This window comes from Anas acuta, chromosome 22 (genome assembly GCF_963932015.1).
Source record: "Anas acuta chromosome 22, bAnaAcu1.1, whole genome shotgun sequence".
Taxonomy (NCBI): domain Eukaryota; kingdom Metazoa; phylum Chordata; class Aves; order Anseriformes; family Anatidae; genus Anas; species Anas acuta.
Window position 1 is genome coordinate 3816194 of NC_089000.1, and position 18762 is coordinate 3834955.

Below are 18762 nucleotides of genomic sequence, written 5' to 3' on the forward strand. Positions count from 1 at the left end.
CACCGAGTGCTGCTTGGGGCAGGGATTTGGGAGCCCCGAGTTCACGGCTGCTCCCTGCCCGCGGAGCCGAGCGTGGTGTGTTCCCCAAAACAGCCTCCAACCTGCTCCAAATACCTATTTAATCAGGTAAATAATCTGTTCGTTTGTTTTAAAGAAAGAGCCTTATATCTCTGTTTACCCAACACGCCTCTTAGAACCTCCCTCGCATTCTTTGCCACTTAGAAAAATAAAGCAACAAAAAATGAGGAAATTCGCTGCGAAAAATATATATATATAATAATAATAGCAATAAAGTGGTGGGGGCTCGGCGCAGCGCGGAGGTGATTTCCTGAGGGGGTAGCGGGTGGGGAACGGGGCAGGGAACCAGGAAGGGAACGGGGCAGGGAAAGGGGGAGGAATTGGGGTAGGGATTGAGCAGGGAAACAGGCAGGGGAATCGGGCAGGAGTAGGGGAAGGAATTGGGCTGGAATAGGGGCAGGGGAGTCAGGCAGGATTAGGGGAAGGAATCAGGCAGGATTAGGGGAAGGAATTGGGCAGGAATAGGGGCAGGGAACCGGGCAGGAATAGGGTCAGGGAATGGGGAAGGGAAAGGGGCAGGATTAGGGGAAGGAATCGGGCAGGGGAATCAGGCAGGATTAAGGGAAGGAATCGGGCAGGACCCGGGCAGGATTAGGGCCAGGACCCGGACAGGGAACGGGGCCGGGGATCGGGGCACGAGTAGGGGCAGGCACCGGGCAGGAATAGGGGCAGGAACCGGACCCGGGGCCGCCCCCCCCCCGCGTCCGCGCCCCGCCGGGAGCCTCCCGGGAGCCCCCCGCGCCCCCCGGGGCCGCCCCCCGGGGTGACCCCGGCCCCGGTCCCGCACCTGCCCCGGGGTGGGGACCCGGGAGGGGGACCCGGGGGGGTGCCGGGGGGGGGCGTGGTGGCCCCGTCCCCGTCCCCGCCTCCCGCAGCGCCCGGTGCCCGCCCCCGGCCCCGCTGCCCGAGTGACTCGGGGAGGACCGGCACGGCGATGACATCAGGGCTGTAACAACTTGTTATTCGGGAGCAATCAGCCGCAATTAGGTATTAATTAAGTATTATGAAAGTTGATTATTTAAGTGAATTCGGCTTTCGGCTCTCCGACTATGGTAAGTACAGCACAATTGTCCCTCGCCCGGCTCCGGCTGTGTGCGTGCGTCCCGGTGTCCCCCCCCCACCTCTCCACCCCCGGTGCCCGTCCCCATCCCGGTGCCGGCGCCGCTCCATCCTTTTTCCCTTTCCCCTCCGCCCCAAAACTTTTCCCGGGGGCTCTCCGGGCGGCGCCAGGTGCTGCCGGGGCCCCGCAGCCTCTTTCGCTTTTCTTTCGCTTTTCTTTACGGAAGTCGCCTTCCTCTCCCTGCTCCCCGGGACCCGGTGCCCCCCCCCCCGCTCTCCATCTCCCCGGTCCCCCCGGTGCCCTCCCCAGCCCCGGGCCCGGCTCCGTCGCTTCCCGGCAGCCGTGGCCGGGGCCGGGCCGAGGATGCGGAGGGGAAGTTCTCGGGGTTTTTGTGTTTGTTGTGAGTTGTGTGGGCTGTTTTCTCTTTCATTTCGTTCCCCTCCTGAGCCCCGGCGTCTCGCCGGTGCAGGTTGCCGGTCAGGTTCCTGCGCTGTGTAAATGAAAAGGAATTTAATTTATTTGGGACAAGGCAGTGTGGGGCGAGGAGGCTGCTTATTACATTTAATGAGTATTTTTTTTTTTGGTTGTTTTTTGTTTTGTTTTTTTTTCTCCCCATCTCCGACCTGGGCAGTATCTGGGATGTGTTTGTTAGGGGGTTGTTTTCGTCCTTTGGGTGCGGGGTGTGCGGGACCTCCCCACCCCTTCCACCCGCCCGGGTTGGGTTTGTGGCTGCTGCTGGGCTCCAAGGCCTCGGGACCAGGCGTGTGTCGGGCCCCAGCTTCCCACAGCCACCCCTCTGCTGTCGGTCCTTTCGGTCGGGTGGCAGGCCGGGCTCTGACACCAGCCCCTGTGGCCGTGGGTGCCCTGGGGCGAGCTTTCCCCTACCCCTCACCACGCAGAAATGTCCCCAGTTTGGGGGCTGTAGGAACCCCTCGGGCCACAACCCTCTTGTGGGGCCGTCCCTGCTGCCCCAGCAGGCCTAAACCCTTCTCCCCCACCAAAAAACCCAAATGGCAGTGACGGGCCGACCAGGCCTAGCGCTGGCGAGCGCCACGGTGGGGGTAATTAGCAGCGGGGTGCGTGCCTACGTGTGTCTGTGGTGCCTTTTTTTTTTTATATAATAAGGACTACGGCGGTAATAAACTGGTTGATGATTGACTGGGCCTGAACTATGTACCCAGATATTTTGATGGAGGGGATAATTTTGTCGTCGTCCGTCTCGTTGATTTATTTATCTATCTCCCCGCTGCCAGGGCGCGAGCGGCTCGGGGAGCGCTGCCACCCGCGGGTGCGCCGTGCCGGCTCTGCCCGGGCCCGGCCGTGGGCGTGCGGCTGCTCCCTCCCGGATCAAGGAGCTGGGAGGCTGCGTGGGCAGCCCAGGAGCTGAGGATGTGGTGAAACTGCGGGAGGGCGAACGCTTTCAAGAGGCACAAACAGCCATCGGCCCCCGATCTCCAGCGGCTGGAGGTCCCGGCTTGGAGATGGGATGGGCGGCAGCCGCCTGGTGCCGCGGGCTGGGCAGGGGAGCTGGGGTGGCTTCTGCTGGATGCACGTCCCCAAAAGGGTCAGCCCAGGCAACGAGTGTCCCCAAAAGGGACCCTTACGTGGCCTCGGGAGAGCCGCAGGCTCGTCCTTCCCGCTGCCGTGCGGGTAGCGTGGGTTTCGGTGCTCGGGTATGGGAACCCAGCGAGAGCCATGGAAATGAGGATCTGGGAGATCTGTTTAAGTCAGCATTACGGTCTGTGTGTGGGTGAACCCGTCTTGTCATGATCTCAGGGCAAAGACCTGCCCCATAATCACCACCTCGAACCCTTATCTGCTGGGGCCAGCTTATCTCCTTCCTCGCTGCCTCTTGAATCCTCTCCAAGCCCCGAGGCTGCGGCTCCCCGGAGGCAGTGCCCGAGGGCTGCCCGCGCCTGCTGCCAGCTGGCAGAGCCGAGTCCGGAGGGGTTCCTCTCCCGGAGGGACCGGGTACGTGGGGTCTGACAGCCTGCTCTGCCCAGGGCTTTCTCAGCTCAGGCAGCGCCTGCGTGGACCTTCGAGGGCCGGCAGCTTGCACGGCACCGAGGGGCTGGAAGGAATTCATGGACCGAGTCCATCCAGCCAGCATCGTGGCGAGATGTTCCCTCCATGTGACGTTCTGCAAGCCGGGTTGTAAATATCTTGAGTGACTGGGCACCTGTCACTTCCTTTGGGAAACTGTTCCCCAGCCTAATTATCCTTGGTATGAGATTACAGGAACTGATCTCAGAATGGACACCGAGAAACCTATGCTGGACAGGTTGAGAAACATCTAATTTTCCACGCAAGGGGTTATTTTGTGACTGTTTTGTTAAAGCATTGCTGCTGTTTGAAACACCCAGCAGATAGGAACACCTCCTCTGGGCTGCTGCCAGCTTTTTTTTCTTTCTTTTTTTTTTTTTTTTTTTTGGCAGTGCAGATTTTTTGGCGAGAGGCTGGCTCGGTCAAGGTTGGTGTCACTGCTGAGTTCATGGTCTGCGGGGCTCACACGGTTTGTTTGGGCGTTGGGATCACTCTCTCCTAGTCCTGTGAGATGTTTGGTGGGTACAAAGCATTTGGGTGTCTCCATTTACCCAGTGAAGGCCTTTCTGTAGGAGATTTATTTACCCAGGTGGGGATTAATCTGCCCATCGTGGTGTTAAGCAGGGCCCAGCCACTTCTTGCAGGGCGTGCTGCAAGGCCAGCTGGAGCTCGTAGGTGTGTTCAGCTGCTTCGGTGCTGGAGAGCAGCAGCTTGTAGGGCCAGAAAATGGGTCCCTGAGTTACCCTGCTGATGGCCCGCTGGGTCCTGTTATTTGTAACAGAGAGGGGTGTGCTGTGTCCTGCTGCAAAACGGTGTCGGGGGGGGACAAAGTGCACCGAAACCAGCTGCGGGTGGTACAGGCACTGCTGGAGAGGAGCAAGTATTCCAGGTGCCACTTCCACCAGTTTCTCTCTGTTTTTATGGGAACAGTTTCCCACTTGCTGCTGTCGCCGAGGGCTCTCCGAGGTGGGAATTTGTGGGGTTTTCTCCCATCCCACTCCCAGCGATGCCAGAGCGCTCAGCCATCCTCAAGCCGCGAGCCCCGGTGGCCTCTGTGGCTCATCCCCCTCGGCTGCCGCCTAGCCTGCAATTTAGGTTTCCCTCTGAAAAACTCGGCTGCAAGTCTCCAGAAAGTAATGAAAAGTCCCACGGGAGGTGCTGCATCTCCCACCTCCGGCTGGGCGCCTTCCCTCCCTCCCAGGGCCGCCGCCGCCGTTCCCAGGGCTTGGCGAGCGCCGGTGCCACCCAGGGCTCAGCTCCCGGGGGTGCTGACGCTGCCGAGGCCGCTCTGGCCCATCCAGCTGGGGTTTGGGAGAAGCAGCGGCCGCCTCGTCCTCAGCTGCACCTCGGCGAGCAAAGAGGGGGCAGAGGAGGCTTGGCTGGGAGCAGGGGAGGGGCAGGACCTGCAGCCAAAAGTCCCACGCGGCTCCGTCTCCTCCCCTCCGGTTCAATGCGGACGGGATCAATTTGGACGTCTTCAGCAATAAAAAATGCCGATGTCGTCCTAATTCACCAGGCCCCGAGATGACAGCAAATTTACATTTTTTAATTAAACTAGCAGCCAGTTTTTATGAGAGGGGGCTGGGTTATGCAAATCAAATGGTTGTGTACGAAAGATTAGGAGAGTTTGGGAATAAATTCCACAAATGCTAATAAAAAAAAAAAAAAAAAGGAGAGAGAAAATGAGAGGGGGGAGAGAGAGGGACATTGTTCCATTAGCCCCTTTTAGACTGATTTCCCTGGGGAGGAAGCAATGGGGGGTGAGAGATGGCGGCGGCTGGCGGAGACAGGTAAAATCCATTTTGAGGATTGAGAGCCCCTCGCACCAGGACCTTGTTGCTCCGTTCCCTCTCACAGGGGAGATGGAGGCAGACAGCAATAGCAGCAGAAAAACTTGCTGCCTCTGATCCTGGTGATCCTGCGGGCTGCAAAGCCATCGGCCTCCTGCTGCAGCCCGGCCGAGGGGTGCAGGGGGGCCAGGAGGACACGGCTGGGGGCTGGAACAGGACCTGGGGGGCAAGGCCAGGGGGGCACAAGAGGGTCCCCAAGGGGCTACCCAGAGCTTCCATGGATGGGGACAGTCCTTGGGCTGGGGGTGCTCCCCGGGGGCTTCTCCTCCTCCTCTGCATGGCTTTAGCCAAGGGGTCCTGGCCCCTGCTCTCCTCTTCTTCCCTCCTTTGTTCCCGTGGTGAGCCCAGAAAGTAAAAGATCCTGTCGAGCCTTTCGGAGGAAAAGTAGTTAGAGTGAACCAAAACCGTGTTCTTCGCTCACGTAACGTGTTCTTGTTGGGATTTCCCAAAGAATTGCTCACTGGTGGATTTGCTGCCCTCCTCTCCTGCCTTTCTCGGGATTTTCTTCCGTGGCACTTGGGAGCTAGGTGTGGTGGCCAGCTACCAGAGCGACTGTTTGCTTTGCCACGGAGAAACACAACCAGCACATTTCTGGAGGCTGGGAAACTGCTTAAAGCTTCCAGTCCTAGGGCAGTTTCATGCTGGGAATAAAAGCTGAGCAGCCCGGGTCGGTTGGCAAGGGAGAGCGAGGGGTGGGGAGGAGCAGAGACGAGGAAAAAGGATGGGAAGCCTGAAGTCACCGGGTGCACTTCGTGGCAATCCCCTGAGGATTTGGTGCCTCACTAGAGAATTTTGCCACCCATTCTTGGTTTTGGGGTGTGAAAGGGTGATTCACCTCCCTGCACATGTTTTGCTCTCGGAGAGGTGACATTTTAGCAGGGCCTCTTGTGAAATCACTCAAAACACCGGGCTGCGCTGGAGCGTTTCTGGAGGTGCTCCCCACACCCAACACCTACGTCCCCGTCACCCCGGCCCCGCTCGCCCACGTCCACGCTCCCGGACACTCACGTGCACCGGGGCTGCTCTGGGGCTGAACTTTGCCTCCTCCAGGTGCTGTCCCAAGGCATCGCCTTCCTCCTCGCTCCTGGTCCTCTGCGGCACCGTGGCGAGGAGCCGGGTCGGCGTCAGCAGCAGGAGGAGACGGGCACGGGCACTGCCCTGCACGGTGCCTGTCCCCGGGCACTGGTGGCCTTGGCACTGTGCAGGCAGGTGGGCGTGCAGGGGATTTTTGCAGAGCCAGGCTTTGGGCTGAACGGGGGCCAAGCTCAGCCCAACCCCAACCCAGGGAGCTCCAGAAAGGCCTGCGAGACGCGGCAGAGTCTGAGGCTTCTTCGGTGTGGGATGAATAACTCCCTAATCTATAAAGTGGGCATAATCACCCTCCCCTGAGCAGCCCAGAGCCAGGGCTGGGCGCTCCAGTGATGGAGATAAGCGCGGAGGCCTGGCTGCCGGCCACGCTGGGTGCGGGTCGGGCGCTGCGCTCCTCCCCGCAGCCGGGGCGCGGTGCCGGGGCCCTGCGAGAGCCCGGCCTGCTCCTGGCAGCACCCGGCACGGGCACCTCGGTGGCCCTGAGGCTGTGGTGGGCCCAGGAGGAGGCTCCACACCTTGGAAGCGAGGCCCCTCCGCCAGGACTGGCTGGGCCAGGGCAGGGGCAGGAGCAGGAACTGTCAGCTTCCATCGCTGGGAACCCGTCAGAAGGCAGCTAGCAACACCAGCTTTTGTCTGGTCTTTCCAGAAAAACCCGGCGGGACCTGGCATCCCAGGGCATAATTTATTATGGAAAAATAAAATAATAAAGTCCCGATCCCTTTGAGGCCTGAGTCATAGAAGCATCTCCTCATTAAAGCGGCTCCACCTCTCCGCACGGCGTTTGCCAGCACCGTGCCGGGATGAATCCGCTCCCCGCCCAGGGCTGCCCCCTCCTCCTCGCCGACCAGGAGCAGCGCAGGTGGCTCCACATCTCCGGCCAGCTTCTCCCCGGGCCTCCCTCCGTGTTTTGTAGACAAACATCTTCATCTCTTCACCTCCCACCCCTTGTGCCATCAGGGCCCGGCTCCCGCGTCCCCAGCATCACGGGCGGGGGCGTGCGGTGGCTTCCCACAACTCGAAGGTTTTCCACAACTCGAAGGTTTTCCACAACTCAAAGCCTTCTTCCGAGTGGCCCCGCTGGAGCAGGGAGAGGAGAGGAAGCTGCTCCTGCAGTAATTACCATCTGCATGTCCCGAAGGCAGGCAGCAGATGTTAGCAGAGGAGGACCCGGTCGGAAGAGGGTGGGGGAGCAGAGGCTGGGGAGAGGGCCTGATTTTGGTTGGTGATTGAATATTCTGAACAGCGCCTGAATATTCGTAGCAGGAGCTCAGGAGGTTCTGCAGAGTTGAGCCATGTGCTTGGAAACTTTCAGAGAAAGCTCCCTCTCGCTGCGTTTTCAGGCTTTCACTTTTCTCAGACTTTTTCTATTTAACTCTTCTCGCTAAACACCCTTCCTTCATGTCCTCCTTCGTTTCCTCCTTCCCACAGTCCCTTCGCTCTTTGTCACCCTCCTGGACTTCCCATTCTACCTTTGAGCCTGCTGTGGTTTTACTTTCCCCTTTTTTTTTTTCCCCTCTCCACCTCCCCTCCATTATCTTGCTCTCCGTATTTTTCATTTCCCGATTTGTCTGTGGGCTGATATTCAGATGAGCGAACTTCTTCCAGTTAAAGGAGGTCATGAATATTATGATTTTTCTATCAAACAATGAAATATGGCTCAAATTACGCTAAAGAATAGGGCCCTTTTCATAAACCACCTGCTGTTTTTTTTGAAAGAAAGCACACAACCGCTCGCCTGTGCGCTTCAAGCAGTTGTCTCTCATCTCCACCTCGCCAGGCTTTTGCCGTTCCAGTTTTCTTCTGCTGAATTCGTTGCTCGTGGTGCCGGGAGCCTGCTCTTCCCAGGCCGCCAGCACCCAGCGAGTCTGGCTTCGGGCAGGTCGGGACAGGACGGGGCTGCTGGCAGGATCCTGGCTGCTTTGAATGATGGTTTGGGATGGTGCTTTTTTGATTGCGGTGTGTTTATTTTGGGGTTTTTATTTTTGTTTTCGACAACATTTCGGTCTGCCCCGTGCTGCCTCCCGGCTTGGCTGAGGGAGGGAGGTGGTGTTCAGGTGTCAGCCCCCGGGGGCACGCAGACGCGCGCGGCCGCCCTGCCTTCTGCCGGCCTCGCTGCTGGGGACCTGCATCCTCCCCGGCCCTCGGGAGGGCTGTGGCCAAACCCTGCCTCCCGAAACCTCTGGGACACGCTGGGCACTTGCTCCACGATGTCCCACATCGCCTGTGGGCCTGGCTGGGCCCTGCTGTCCCAGCAGCTTGGCCAACAAGCCCACTGGCAGCAAGGAGCGGGGCCGTGGGGCTGTGGGAGGACCAGGCAGGGGGGGTCTGTGCCCCACCGGGACTGCCACGAGCAGGCATGGGCAGCGCCAGCGACGGGGACACCAGAGGACAGCAACTTGTCTCAGACTTGTGTTTTGATTCCAGTCCAGCCTATTTATATTCATAATAGCTGCTATTTTTTCCCTAGTTACATGGATGCGTCTTGTCCTCGCTCTCCTCTGCCTTCCCCGAGCAAACCTTGCTGCTTCTCGCATGCCTGCCCTGGGCGGCGCGGAGCATCGTCCCCCTGGGGCCGGGCACGCTGCTCCCCGGGGAGGCACGTGGGTGCCGCGCTCCCTCCCGCAGCGCCACGGCCCCGCCGCCCTCTCCCCCCGGCCCCCGGGCAGGAGCCGCGCCGTACGCAGCCCGGGCTGTGCGAGCACGGAGTTTGTTTTGCCAGGGTGACCTGTTTAATCATCTCATTTTCTGGTGGCCGTTTATTCCTCGTTTCCACGGTTACAGCCCCATTAAGAGGAGAAGCAATAAGGCAGCGAGTCAAACAGGTAATAAAAACATTAAAGCCATGTGCGCATTGGGAGGGAGGGAGGGCGAGCCGCACGCAGCGAGACGAGACCGGCCGTGCCAGGGAGGCGGCAGGGGCGCCGGAGCCTGTGCGGCGTGGTGACACCCGGCTGGCTTCCCAACCTCGGCAGGGGACCGGCTGCCAACGCGCCCCAGCAGCGTCCCGCCACGCTGCCCTCGTGCGCTGCCACTTAGGGCGGCGTTGCTGCCGTCAGCGGGCTGCGCTCGCCGGCCCTGCGCTGCTCGCGCCGAGTTAGCAGCAAGCACTTGAAATCAGAGCATTGCTGCAAGCCCCTGTCAGTCCAGGGTTGCGACCGTCTGGAAACGCTTGTAACTTGCGGTTTCTGTTTAGTTACTGCGATGCTGGAGGACCCAAACATTTGCTCTTAGAATAGCTCCGCGCCGTGCTCCTGCTCCGACCGCTGCCAGCGGTGCCAGTGTCCCAGCAAACGTGGCTCTGCACAGCAAAGCAGCACGGGCTGCTCAAAGCACCACGGCCATGCACTTGCATCTCGGGACCCCAAAAAGCACACCCTGCTGTGTCATGACAGTGGGCACCGTCCTGGGCATCCCGCAGCCTGCAGGAGAAGCTGGGCTCCCTGGGGATGTGTGGATGCGCCCGGGGAGCTCGGTCCCTGCTCTTGGCACAGTGGGAGCAGGCGGGGTGAAAGCCTTATTTCTCAGTTTGCCCACCCAGATGGCCAGCTGGAGGCTGAAATGATGTCGCTAAGAGTAATTTAAAAACTTCCTTGGACGCTCTTAAGTCCTAGGTTGGGATTTTCCAAATCACTTTGTGCTGGCCAAATCCCCTTTCTCTGGCTCTGGGTGCTCACCAAACGCGCCGCGTCTCGGAGCAGTGAGGAAGGCTCTGGAGAGCTGCCCTGGGCTGGCGGGCATGGGCTCTTCGTTTCAGACAGCCTGGGGGATGGCTCTGTCAGCTGATTTAGTAATTAAGCACAAAAATAACTCTCCAGGACTCCCTCCATGTCCCCACGAAGGGCCCGGCAGTTCCTGGAAGTGGGGCACGAGCGGTGTGCTTGGTGCGGGCTGCTCCCAGGGGGCGGCACGGGGAGGACGGGCAAACTTCGTGTGGCTGAAAACTGCCCGTCTGGGGGGGGGCTGGCTGTGGGGGGCACAAACGGGCGTGTACCCAGGGGCTGAGGGGTCCTGCCTCTGGATGGGGGGGAAGGAAAAGCAAACAAGAAAAGAGAATGAGGAAATAATCATGGAAATGCAGGGAAACGACATAAACCCCCTCCAAGTGGGGTTTACCTGCTGGCTTCCTCTGTTGCACTGTCTTACCCTCTTACAGCCCCACGTTGCCCTGTTGGGATATATTTTTTAAATTATTTATTTCTGCCATTGCTTTGGGTTTTATAGTTTCTTTTCTCCGGACTTTATCAGAAAGCATATTTGTGGTGAGCGCCTGTGAAAGGACCTGGCTCGCTGAGTAAATATTCAACGTGGAAATGAGCGGCGTGACCTTGGGGGGGGGGAGAGGGAGGAAAGCTAGGAGAAATTCATAAAAAGCTGCAAAAGAAAAGAGTCAGGAGAAGGGAGGGGAAGGGAAAAAAAAATCCAGAAGGCCTGGACGGGCTGGGAGAAGTCACAAAGGTGGGGAACATTTGGGAATATTTGGGTCTTTGGGTTCCCGGCGGTTGGCCACGTAGCGTTACACGTCCCGGAGAGGCCCGGTCCTCGGCCGTGCCGAGCAGTGACACTTTGAAAAATAGGCCCATTTAAGGTGCCTCAAGTTGGGCAACAAAAGTCAGTAGTCACTTTAGCTCATCTTGGCCCGCGTTCAGGAGGGTGAATTTTATCCTTGGCGCGAGGCCAGCGGGAGGCCTGTGCGCTGTTCCCGTTCCCAGAATAGGACTCGGGGTGGCTCCTGGACCTCGCGGGTCCTTGGGGCAGGGGCACGTGTCCCTGTCACCGGGCTCTGGGTGAGCGTCTGCCGCATCCCTGCTGGAGACCGAGGTGTAAAGCCTGCGCTCTGGGCTTCCAGAACCGCTGCATTTGGCTCCAGCCTTCCCACCTCCCTACTGGCACATCTCAGCTGCCTTTAAAAACCAAACTGCAGGGGCAGGAGCGAAACGAGCTGGCTTGCGGCAGTTTTACTGTTTTTTTTTTCTGGACGGGATGTTCCTCTAGCGTGTCCTTAGTGTCTTGATGACCACAGCAGTGGGAAGCCCCTTGGCCCTGCAGCTGCAGCCAGCAGTGCAGCTGCCCCGTTGTGCTGGGCACGATGCGGCTCCGAGCACCGCAGGAGGAGAAACCCCTGCGTGGGTCCCCGGGCTCCTGGCACCTTCCGCTGCCTTTGGGGGTCTGCGTGCCCAAAGAACAGTTTGGGTCCGTTTAGGTTCCCCTCCCAGCTCCTCGTAGTGTTGTTTCTTCAGCTCCCCAAACTCTCTTAATTTCCAAGAGGGGAAGTCTGACTTCACTGGCATCAGCACTTCGAAGCGGCGCGCACTGAGCTAAGCAGTTGGGAGCGTGGGGCGAGGAGCGTGCTGAAGCCGAGCCCACATTTGTGTTGAGACAGCACTGCTAAAACAGGAGGGCTGCACTGGTCACCTTTACACGCACATCTTTGAATTTTTTTTAATTTGGGTGGAGAAATTATTTATTTTCAGCGCAGAATTAGATTTTTCCCACTCCTGTGTGAGCCCTGCTGCTCTTGTGGATTCCTGTCCAGTTGGGGTGCATGAGACAGCAGGGAAAAGCCTTGTCTAGGGATGACCTCGAAGTAATTCCCCTCACAGCACGCCGTGATGTCAGGCAGGCAGCGTGCAGTCAGCCTGACAGGGGGAAAACTGGCATAAAAACAGGGCAGGAGCCGGGGCTCTGAGAGCAGCCGGAGCAAAGTCACCAGCGCGAGTGCCAGGGCGAGGAACTGCAGCCGCACGTTTAACAGCTTTGGATGTTTGCTTTCGTGTGACAGTTGCTGTTCAAGCAAACAGATCGGAGAATTCCAGGCTTGCAGGGATTTCGGGGATTTTGTTATCCATGTGTGTGTCGGATCCCTTCGGCACAGGCTGTGCAGGGTGGGCGTGCGGGGCCAGGGGGGCAGCGAGAAGGGCCAGGAGCCTCGCCAAGCCTCCCCTCTGTTCCTGTCTGCATTCCCTGTCCTGCAGCCCACAGACTGGCCTCACTGGTCTCCCAGCAGCGTCTCTTGGTGCAGACCAGTCCCCTGCCCCGTGCCCTGCCCCATGGCACCGAGTGTCCCCGAGCAGCCCAGCCGGGATCCCCGCAGGACGGAGGGCGCCGTGCCCCTGGCCCTGGGCTCTGCTGACGCTGCCCGTGGGCAGCTGGGAGGCAGCGCCGTGTTTTCGCGGTTTCTCCTCCAAAAGGAAAGCCTGCAAGGGGTGAGGGGCAGACTCCTCGCAGCGAAGGTGTTAACAAATAGCAGGTGATTAAACATGACAAGCAGTGACATTTCTGTGTGGGGTTCTCAGTACCAGCAATGCCAAGAATGAAGCTATAAACCCTGACATTTTGTGTTATGCACTGAGGTTTTTAATAGACATCTTTCTCTCCCTCCCCCCTGTTTGTTTCTCTGACTCCTTTTTTCTCCTCCGTCCCTTTCTCCTGTCCCCTCTGCTCTCCCCCCCGACCCTCCCACCCTCCCTCCCCACCCCAAGCGCCCCTTTCCCTCGCTGCCCCTCTCTGTGCCACGCTTCCCTCCCACCCCGCGCTTCTCCTTTCGTTCCTCCCTCCCTCCCTGCTTCTCCTGCCGACACTTGCCGAGCTTTCTCGCCCCTCGCAGCCTCCTTCCCTAACTCCTCTCTTCCTCCCTGCCTCTCCCTGCCATATGCACAGCCGCTCGCAGCCACTCTCGCCCGCCCGCGCTCCCTCCCCGGGCTGCGCGCCCGCCGCTCGCAGCGCTGCCGCTTCCCCCGCTGCTGCTGCGTCTCTCACATGCTCTCGCACTTGCTCTTTTCTTCCCCTGCTTCCCCTTCTCTCGCTCCTCTTTGTCTCCGTGCCTCCCCGCTGCTGTCATCCTCCCTCTGTCTGTTCTTTTCCACTCTCTCCCTCCCTTCCCCGGCTCTTTTTGGGGCCTGATGTAAGGCGCTAACCGCGGGCAGCCGGGCCAGTTGCTTGTCAGGGAGCAGGTGTCCCACCCCTGAGTGATGTTTTTGTTAATAACATTTTTGCCCTGACTCAGAAGCCAGCGTTTTGGAGATCGCTTGTTGCTTGTTGTTTTTTGTTTTTTTTTTTTTTTTTTAATGTCCGGGAGCTGAGCAGGCCGTGCTTTTGGGAACAGTTGCCGGGTTTGTGCTAAAAGGACCGCAGCAGTTGTTGTGCTGAGCGAGAAGCCTCGCAACAACTGCAGATTCCCTCCCGCTCGCCCGGCCTGGCCGTCCGAAGGGCATTTGGAGGTGACGCCCGACGTGCCGGCCCCTCGTGGCCGCCTCTCCTTGGAGCCACGGGATCGAGGTGCCCGTGCCCTGGGATGGGAAAACCTCCCCTCGCCTGCCCTGCTGGTACAGGGCACGAAGTGAGCGCAGTGCCACGGGCAGGGGGCATCTGGGCATGGAGCTCTGCTCCGTGTGGGTGTCTCAGCTGGCTGCTGGCCCCCGGGGAGGGTCCTCAAGGAGCTCCTGGGGGTCTCGCTGGCTTCCAGCCCATCCCCTCGTGTCCGTGCTGAGAGCACCCGGGGCAGGCGAGGGGCTGCGGTGGGTGGGCAGCGAGGCCGGGGCTGGGGCAGCGCCCATGAGGAGGTCACAGGGCCCCGGTGCAAAGGGCTCAGCAGGTATTTGAAGCGACTCCAAGCTAAACTGCAGCTCGAGCCCGGGTGTTTTCTCTTCCTTGACTCTGCTGGCGCTCTAAAAATCAAAATACTTCCCCCTGACGGCTTCGCCTTCCCATAAAAGTGCCTCTCCCGCCCCGTCCGCCCAGGTTGTATTGATCCGGCACCACAGACGGTGGCTGCAGCTCGAGTTGCCAAGTAGGGCAGATCGATAGAGACTTGCTGTGGGATTTTTGGCAGCTGGGGCATCCATTTGTCCCATCTTCCCTCCAGGAAGCCGCCGGTGTCACGGTGAAAGCAGGTGGAGCTCAGCCCTGTCCTTAACACCTCGTCCTTCCCCATCCTCCTGGTGGCCCCCGCGTTCACCTCGTGTCCTGGGGGGATCCCCGCGGGCAGGATCTGTCCCGCAGTGCGAGCACAGCTCTCTCCATCTCACATCCCCCCCGTGGGGCTCCCCGAGGGGCAGGAAGGCAGCAGGCAGCGTGTGGCTGTGCCGCCAGCCGTCCTTAACCCAGGGCCAGCTCCTGGCTGCCAAACCTCTGACAGGTGCCGAGCGCCGCGCGCGGTGCAGTTAATGAAATGAGTATTTCGGGGAGAGGGGAGGGGGGGGAGGGAGGCTCTGTACTGCACCCTGGGGCCCTGGGTTTATTAATGGTGACCTGCCATTAAAGACTAAAGTGCTAACCTGGTCATATTTAGCAGCTTTCAATGGTATCCCAGCGGCCTCCGCTTGCAATATCGAGCCCTGCCTTCCCCCCGCAGCCCCAGGCCGCCAGGAGCTGACTCCGGAGTTTTCTCCGCTGCGATGGGTCTGGTGGGCAGTGCCGAGGAGCCTGCTGGATGGACGGACAGATGGACGGACAGAGCGACCCCCTCCCCGCTGCCAGGGCTTGGCTGGGCCCAGGGAATGCAGGGCTCGAGGCTGAGAGCTCCAGGTGGGAGCCGGGGGCTGCTCCCGTGGCCACGAGCCCTCCTGCACCCAGCCAGGAGGGGCTTGGGGATGCCAAGCACGGGGAGATGTCCCCCGTGGGGATGGCAGCGGCTGGGCGCTGCAGTGACAGGCGCTTGAGAAAGGTGCTGGGGGCTGCTGCTGGTCCCAGCAGGGATCAGTGTTCACAGAAGGAAAAAAAAAAAAAGCCCCCGAGTGTCCTGGGAGCTGCTTCTGCTCTCCGTGGCTCCTCAGAAGCAAGCCCCTGCTCGGCTCCGTGTGCCAGCTGAGATGATTGCCTTCCCTGAGCACTTCTTCCTGGATTAAAAACTCAGCCCGGAGCGTTTTCGCCTTGTGTTGCTGCGGGAGGGAGGCTCGCTGGCAGCTCGGTGCGGTGCCGAGCGGGTGGGGAATCCCCCGGCACGGCCAGCTCGGGACCCGTGGTCGCCGCGCTCCCGCTCCCCGCACCACATCACCGGGGCTGGAGGCACGCCGAGCCAGTCCCTAGGGGATTTCTCCCTCTATCAAGCCCCGTGAGCCGCAGCTCATCCATCCCCTCATCCCTTCCTGCGGGCACGTTTCTCAGCGTGGGCTTGGGGCCATTCCCCGGCAGAGCCAGCGAGGGCAGGGGCCTGGTTCCAGCGCCGAGCTCCGGCCCTCGCGGGCTCGCAGCAGGACGAGTGCCGGCTTGGCAGCCAGGCTGGGGGCAATCCTCGCTCGCTCCGTTGGCTCCGCGCCCCGGCTGATCCGGAGCCAGGTTCGCTGTAATCCCTACATCCTGTTGCAGGTCCTTAATCAGCTGGAACCGGCCTGGAAAAAAAAAAAAAAAAAAAAAAGCAACCAAAAACCCCAACCCCAACGTGCTGTGGGTAGCGGGGACGGGCTGCAGCAGCCGTGTAGGGCTGGGGGCAGAGGGAAGGAGGTGCTGGGGGGCTCAGCGAGACCCCAGTGCTGTTCCCCTGCTCTGGGTTTCAGGCATCAATTCCCCCTTTTTTTCACCCCTCCATCCCAACTGGGGATGCCACCCCCTCGACCAAGCTGGAAAAGTCTCCGGGTTGTTGTTGGGTCGTGGTTTTCTTTTTTTTTCTTTTTTTTTTTTTTTCCCGTTTAATGCATAGAATAACACTGATGGGTCTGAACAGCTCCAGCCAGGCGACGAGGGGAAAGAATAACAAGCTCCTGGATGTCAGGCGAAATTATGGGCCATCGCTATTTAGGGTGAGTCTGGTGGATTTAGGGCCTCTCTGTTCTATTGTCCCGGCTGCTCTGAGCATTGGAGCAGGCGAGACACAAGTCGGGAATTTCATCGCGGGGCACGTGCAGGGGAAGGACGCTCCTGAGCCTTTCCGGGGCCGAACAGTGGTGGTGAGGGACAGGGGACGGTGCTGGATGACCAGGCAGTGGGATGGGGCACCAGGAGGAGGTAGATGTGGTGGTCCTGGAGTTTTAGGAGCTTGCCAGGAGCACGCAGAGCTTGGTGTCCCCTCCTTGTGCCTCGGTGATTCCCCCATCAGCTCCCAGCTGCTCTTCGGCCTCATGTGCAGCACTCGGGGAGGTCGTCATGGGAAAGGCAGTGCCCAAATGGATGCGTGGCACGGGGCTTGGGGGTTTGGGGGCTTTCTCTAGGGCTGCTTTTGGTGCTGCTGCTGCAGCCGGGGCTGGCACCGTGCTCACACGGGCTGCCAGGTATTAGGGGGAAGGGCCCAGACAGCGGCGTGAGGGAACACCGAGAGGATGAGGAAAGTGTGATACGAGCGGGTCGGCCCTGGGAAAGTGAAGCCTGCCCGAGCCCTGAGCAGGGCGGATCCTGAGCTTCCAGATTTTGGCAAATACACCGTGTCCCATGCCAGGGTGGGGAGGAGTTGCGGAGCGTAAGAAAGCCGTGCTTGCCCGGTGTCAGCCTCGCTCGGCAGGGTGAATTCTTTGCTTCTTTGGGGCTCTTTTTATTTGACCGGATTAAAAAGCCTATTTGAGTTTCTTAAACCATTTAATCTAAAATCCCCAGGTAGATGCGCCATTGGATTCAGTTTTAAGCTTATAAACAAAATAGGTCTGTGTTTGCCTCGGTTTTGCTGCAAAGCGGCGCGGGGTTGACCTGTCCTCCCTGCGGCGGGCTGAACCTGGGCTCCTTACATTTGGGAGCCCCCCAAGTTGCCACCACCTCCCCTTGGCTCCAGGAGCCAGGGCCAAGCTCCAGCAGCCACGGTGAGCGACCAGCACGGTTCCCAGGGCTTTGTGCCCCCGTCAAATGCAGCAAAAGCCATTGCTTTGGTAAAAACCGTAGGGAGATGGGGAAGGAGGAGGCTGTAGGAGAGTGGGGAGGATGGGAGGGACGCGTGCTGCAGCGTGACACCGGCGTGGGCCGGGTGATGCTTCCCGATGCCCTCAGTCCTTGCAGAGGAGCTGCTGCTCCTCCTCCACGCCCGGCTCCTCCCTGGGCTTGCTCCTGCGCCCGGCCTCTCCGCTCCCCTGGGGTTCTTGTCGCCCTGCCAGCTCCGCACAGCTTTATGGCCGCCACTCCCTGCGCTTCTCAGAAGGGTTTTGTGGACACGGGACCAGTTGGGGCTGCTCTGAGATGGGCCGAAGTGGGACAGCTCATGGTTTGGGTTGGCAGGAGAGAGGTGCTAGAGGCACGCCGAGGCTCCGCGGGCAGCGGTTGTGCTCCGGGTAGCAGCCGGTGCCAGCGGCTCCATGGGGAGGCACCAAGCCCTGCAGTGGGCAGATCCCAGGGGATCTACCCCTGCATCTTCCCCCACACCCTCTCCATGCACCCAGCAGGCAGATCCAAAGGGATCTACCCCTGCATCCTCCCCAAACCCCGTCCGTGCGCCCAACAGAGGCGGCGATGCCCTCGGTGCGCGCGGTGACGGCGCCGAGCTCAGTCCCAGCGTGGCCACGGGAAGGCAGAGCCGGGGGTCTCCTGCATCCCCGGCTCACGAGGAGATGTTCTGCGGGAGGTGGCGGCCAGGAGAAGGTTCCTCCTTCTCCCCCACCTCTCCCGAGGAACCGGAGGCAGACAGAGGGACGGGCGTCTGTCCGGTGGCAGCCCGAGCAGGAGGGAGCCCTCTTGGCTTTGCCGAGGGAGCCTCTTTCTATATGGAAATGAAGAATTTAGGCTAATGGAGCTCAACCATCTCTAATTTTGCGATGGCAGGAGGATTTTGATTGAAAGTAATTAAGCAAGCTAGCTGTAAAATTAATTAAAGCAAAAGGGGGGGATTTTTTTATTGGATTGGATAGCGATATAGCGGCTGTCAAATGGGGGACGGATGGGGGTGACCTGAATTCTCTGCCCTCCCTCCTCCCACTCGGGACGTTTATGTCACTTTAATCTCCTTACAGCGGCTGGTGTGCATTTGTTTGAAATAATCAAGGAAATATGGTCAGAAATTGTCAGCTTTCAGATCTAATTTACCTGACAGCCCTGCGCGGACCAGTAAGCCTCTGTGTGCGTGTGTGTGTGCGGTGCATGCGATGCTGTGGGCGTGGAGGGCTCCTCGCCTCCCTTCTCCCCCCTTTTCCCCGTTGTTCTTCACCCCGTCTTCACTCGATTCCCAGCAAAATTACTTCTGGTGCAGCTGGGACCACCCGGCACCCCCCAGGAAAAGGAGATAAGTTGGAGAATTTTCCTGCGGTCCCTTCTCCACCCTCCCCCTTCCCATCGCTGCCTCCTCCCAGCCTGCTGCCTCATCCTTGCACCATAACCAGCTTTAGGGTTTAGGCAATATAGGATTAGGGGAGGTGGCTGTAATTCTTTATTCCAGATGGCTGGCAACTGCTAAACCCACTGTCACAAGCACCGGGTTATAAAAATACTTAAATTAGGCCCTTTGTTCCAGCCCCCGGCCCTGCCAAGTGGCTCTCCCGGTGTCCTGCCACGGCTCGGCTCGCCCAGCACAGGTGGGGACGCTGAGTCGAGGCGGTGCTGGTGCTGGGAAGAGGAGGCTCAGGGCTCACACCTACCTGGATTCCCTCGCTCAGCTCCATCTGCTTCTTTTTGCTGTCAGCACTTCGAGAGAGCTCCGGCAATAGGCAGAGCGAGGCAGGACGTGGTGTCACAGGTGAAGGTCCTGAGCCCGGGAGGTGCCAGGGCCATGGCTCTGTATGTCCCATGAGGGAGCCTGCT

General features: G+C 59.7%; 1 protein-coding gene and 1 long non-coding RNA gene across 9 annotated transcripts in view; one reads left to right on the forward strand and one right to left on the reverse strand.

Annotated features, from left to right (window-relative positions):
- The window catches only part of CASZ1 (castor zinc finger 1), a 204309-nt gene that overhangs the window by 121487 nt on the left and 64060 nt on the right, over nt 1-18762 (forward strand). The window contains exon 1 of one of the 8 annotated variants that reach the window (XM_068658835.1): nt 939-1130. The exons of 5 other annotated variants lie outside the window; for them this stretch is intronic. In XM_068658835.1, coding sequence (XP_068514936.1) covers nt 1082-1130 — 49 coding nt within the window. In that variant the 5' untranslated portion in view covers nt 939-1081. Of the gene's footprint in view, nt 1-938; nt 1131-18762 lie in introns of those variants that run through there. 2 more of the 8 variants (XM_068658843.1, XM_068658839.1) reach the window with 2 other exon arrangements.
- Nucleotides 8593-15000, reverse strand: LOC137843537 (uncharacterized). Its single transcript, XR_011089574.1, has 2 exons — nt 12877-15000; nt 8593-11756 (listed from the first exon to the last, which is right to left on the reverse strand). It is a non-coding gene; the product is annotated as an uncharacterized lncRNA (long non-coding RNA).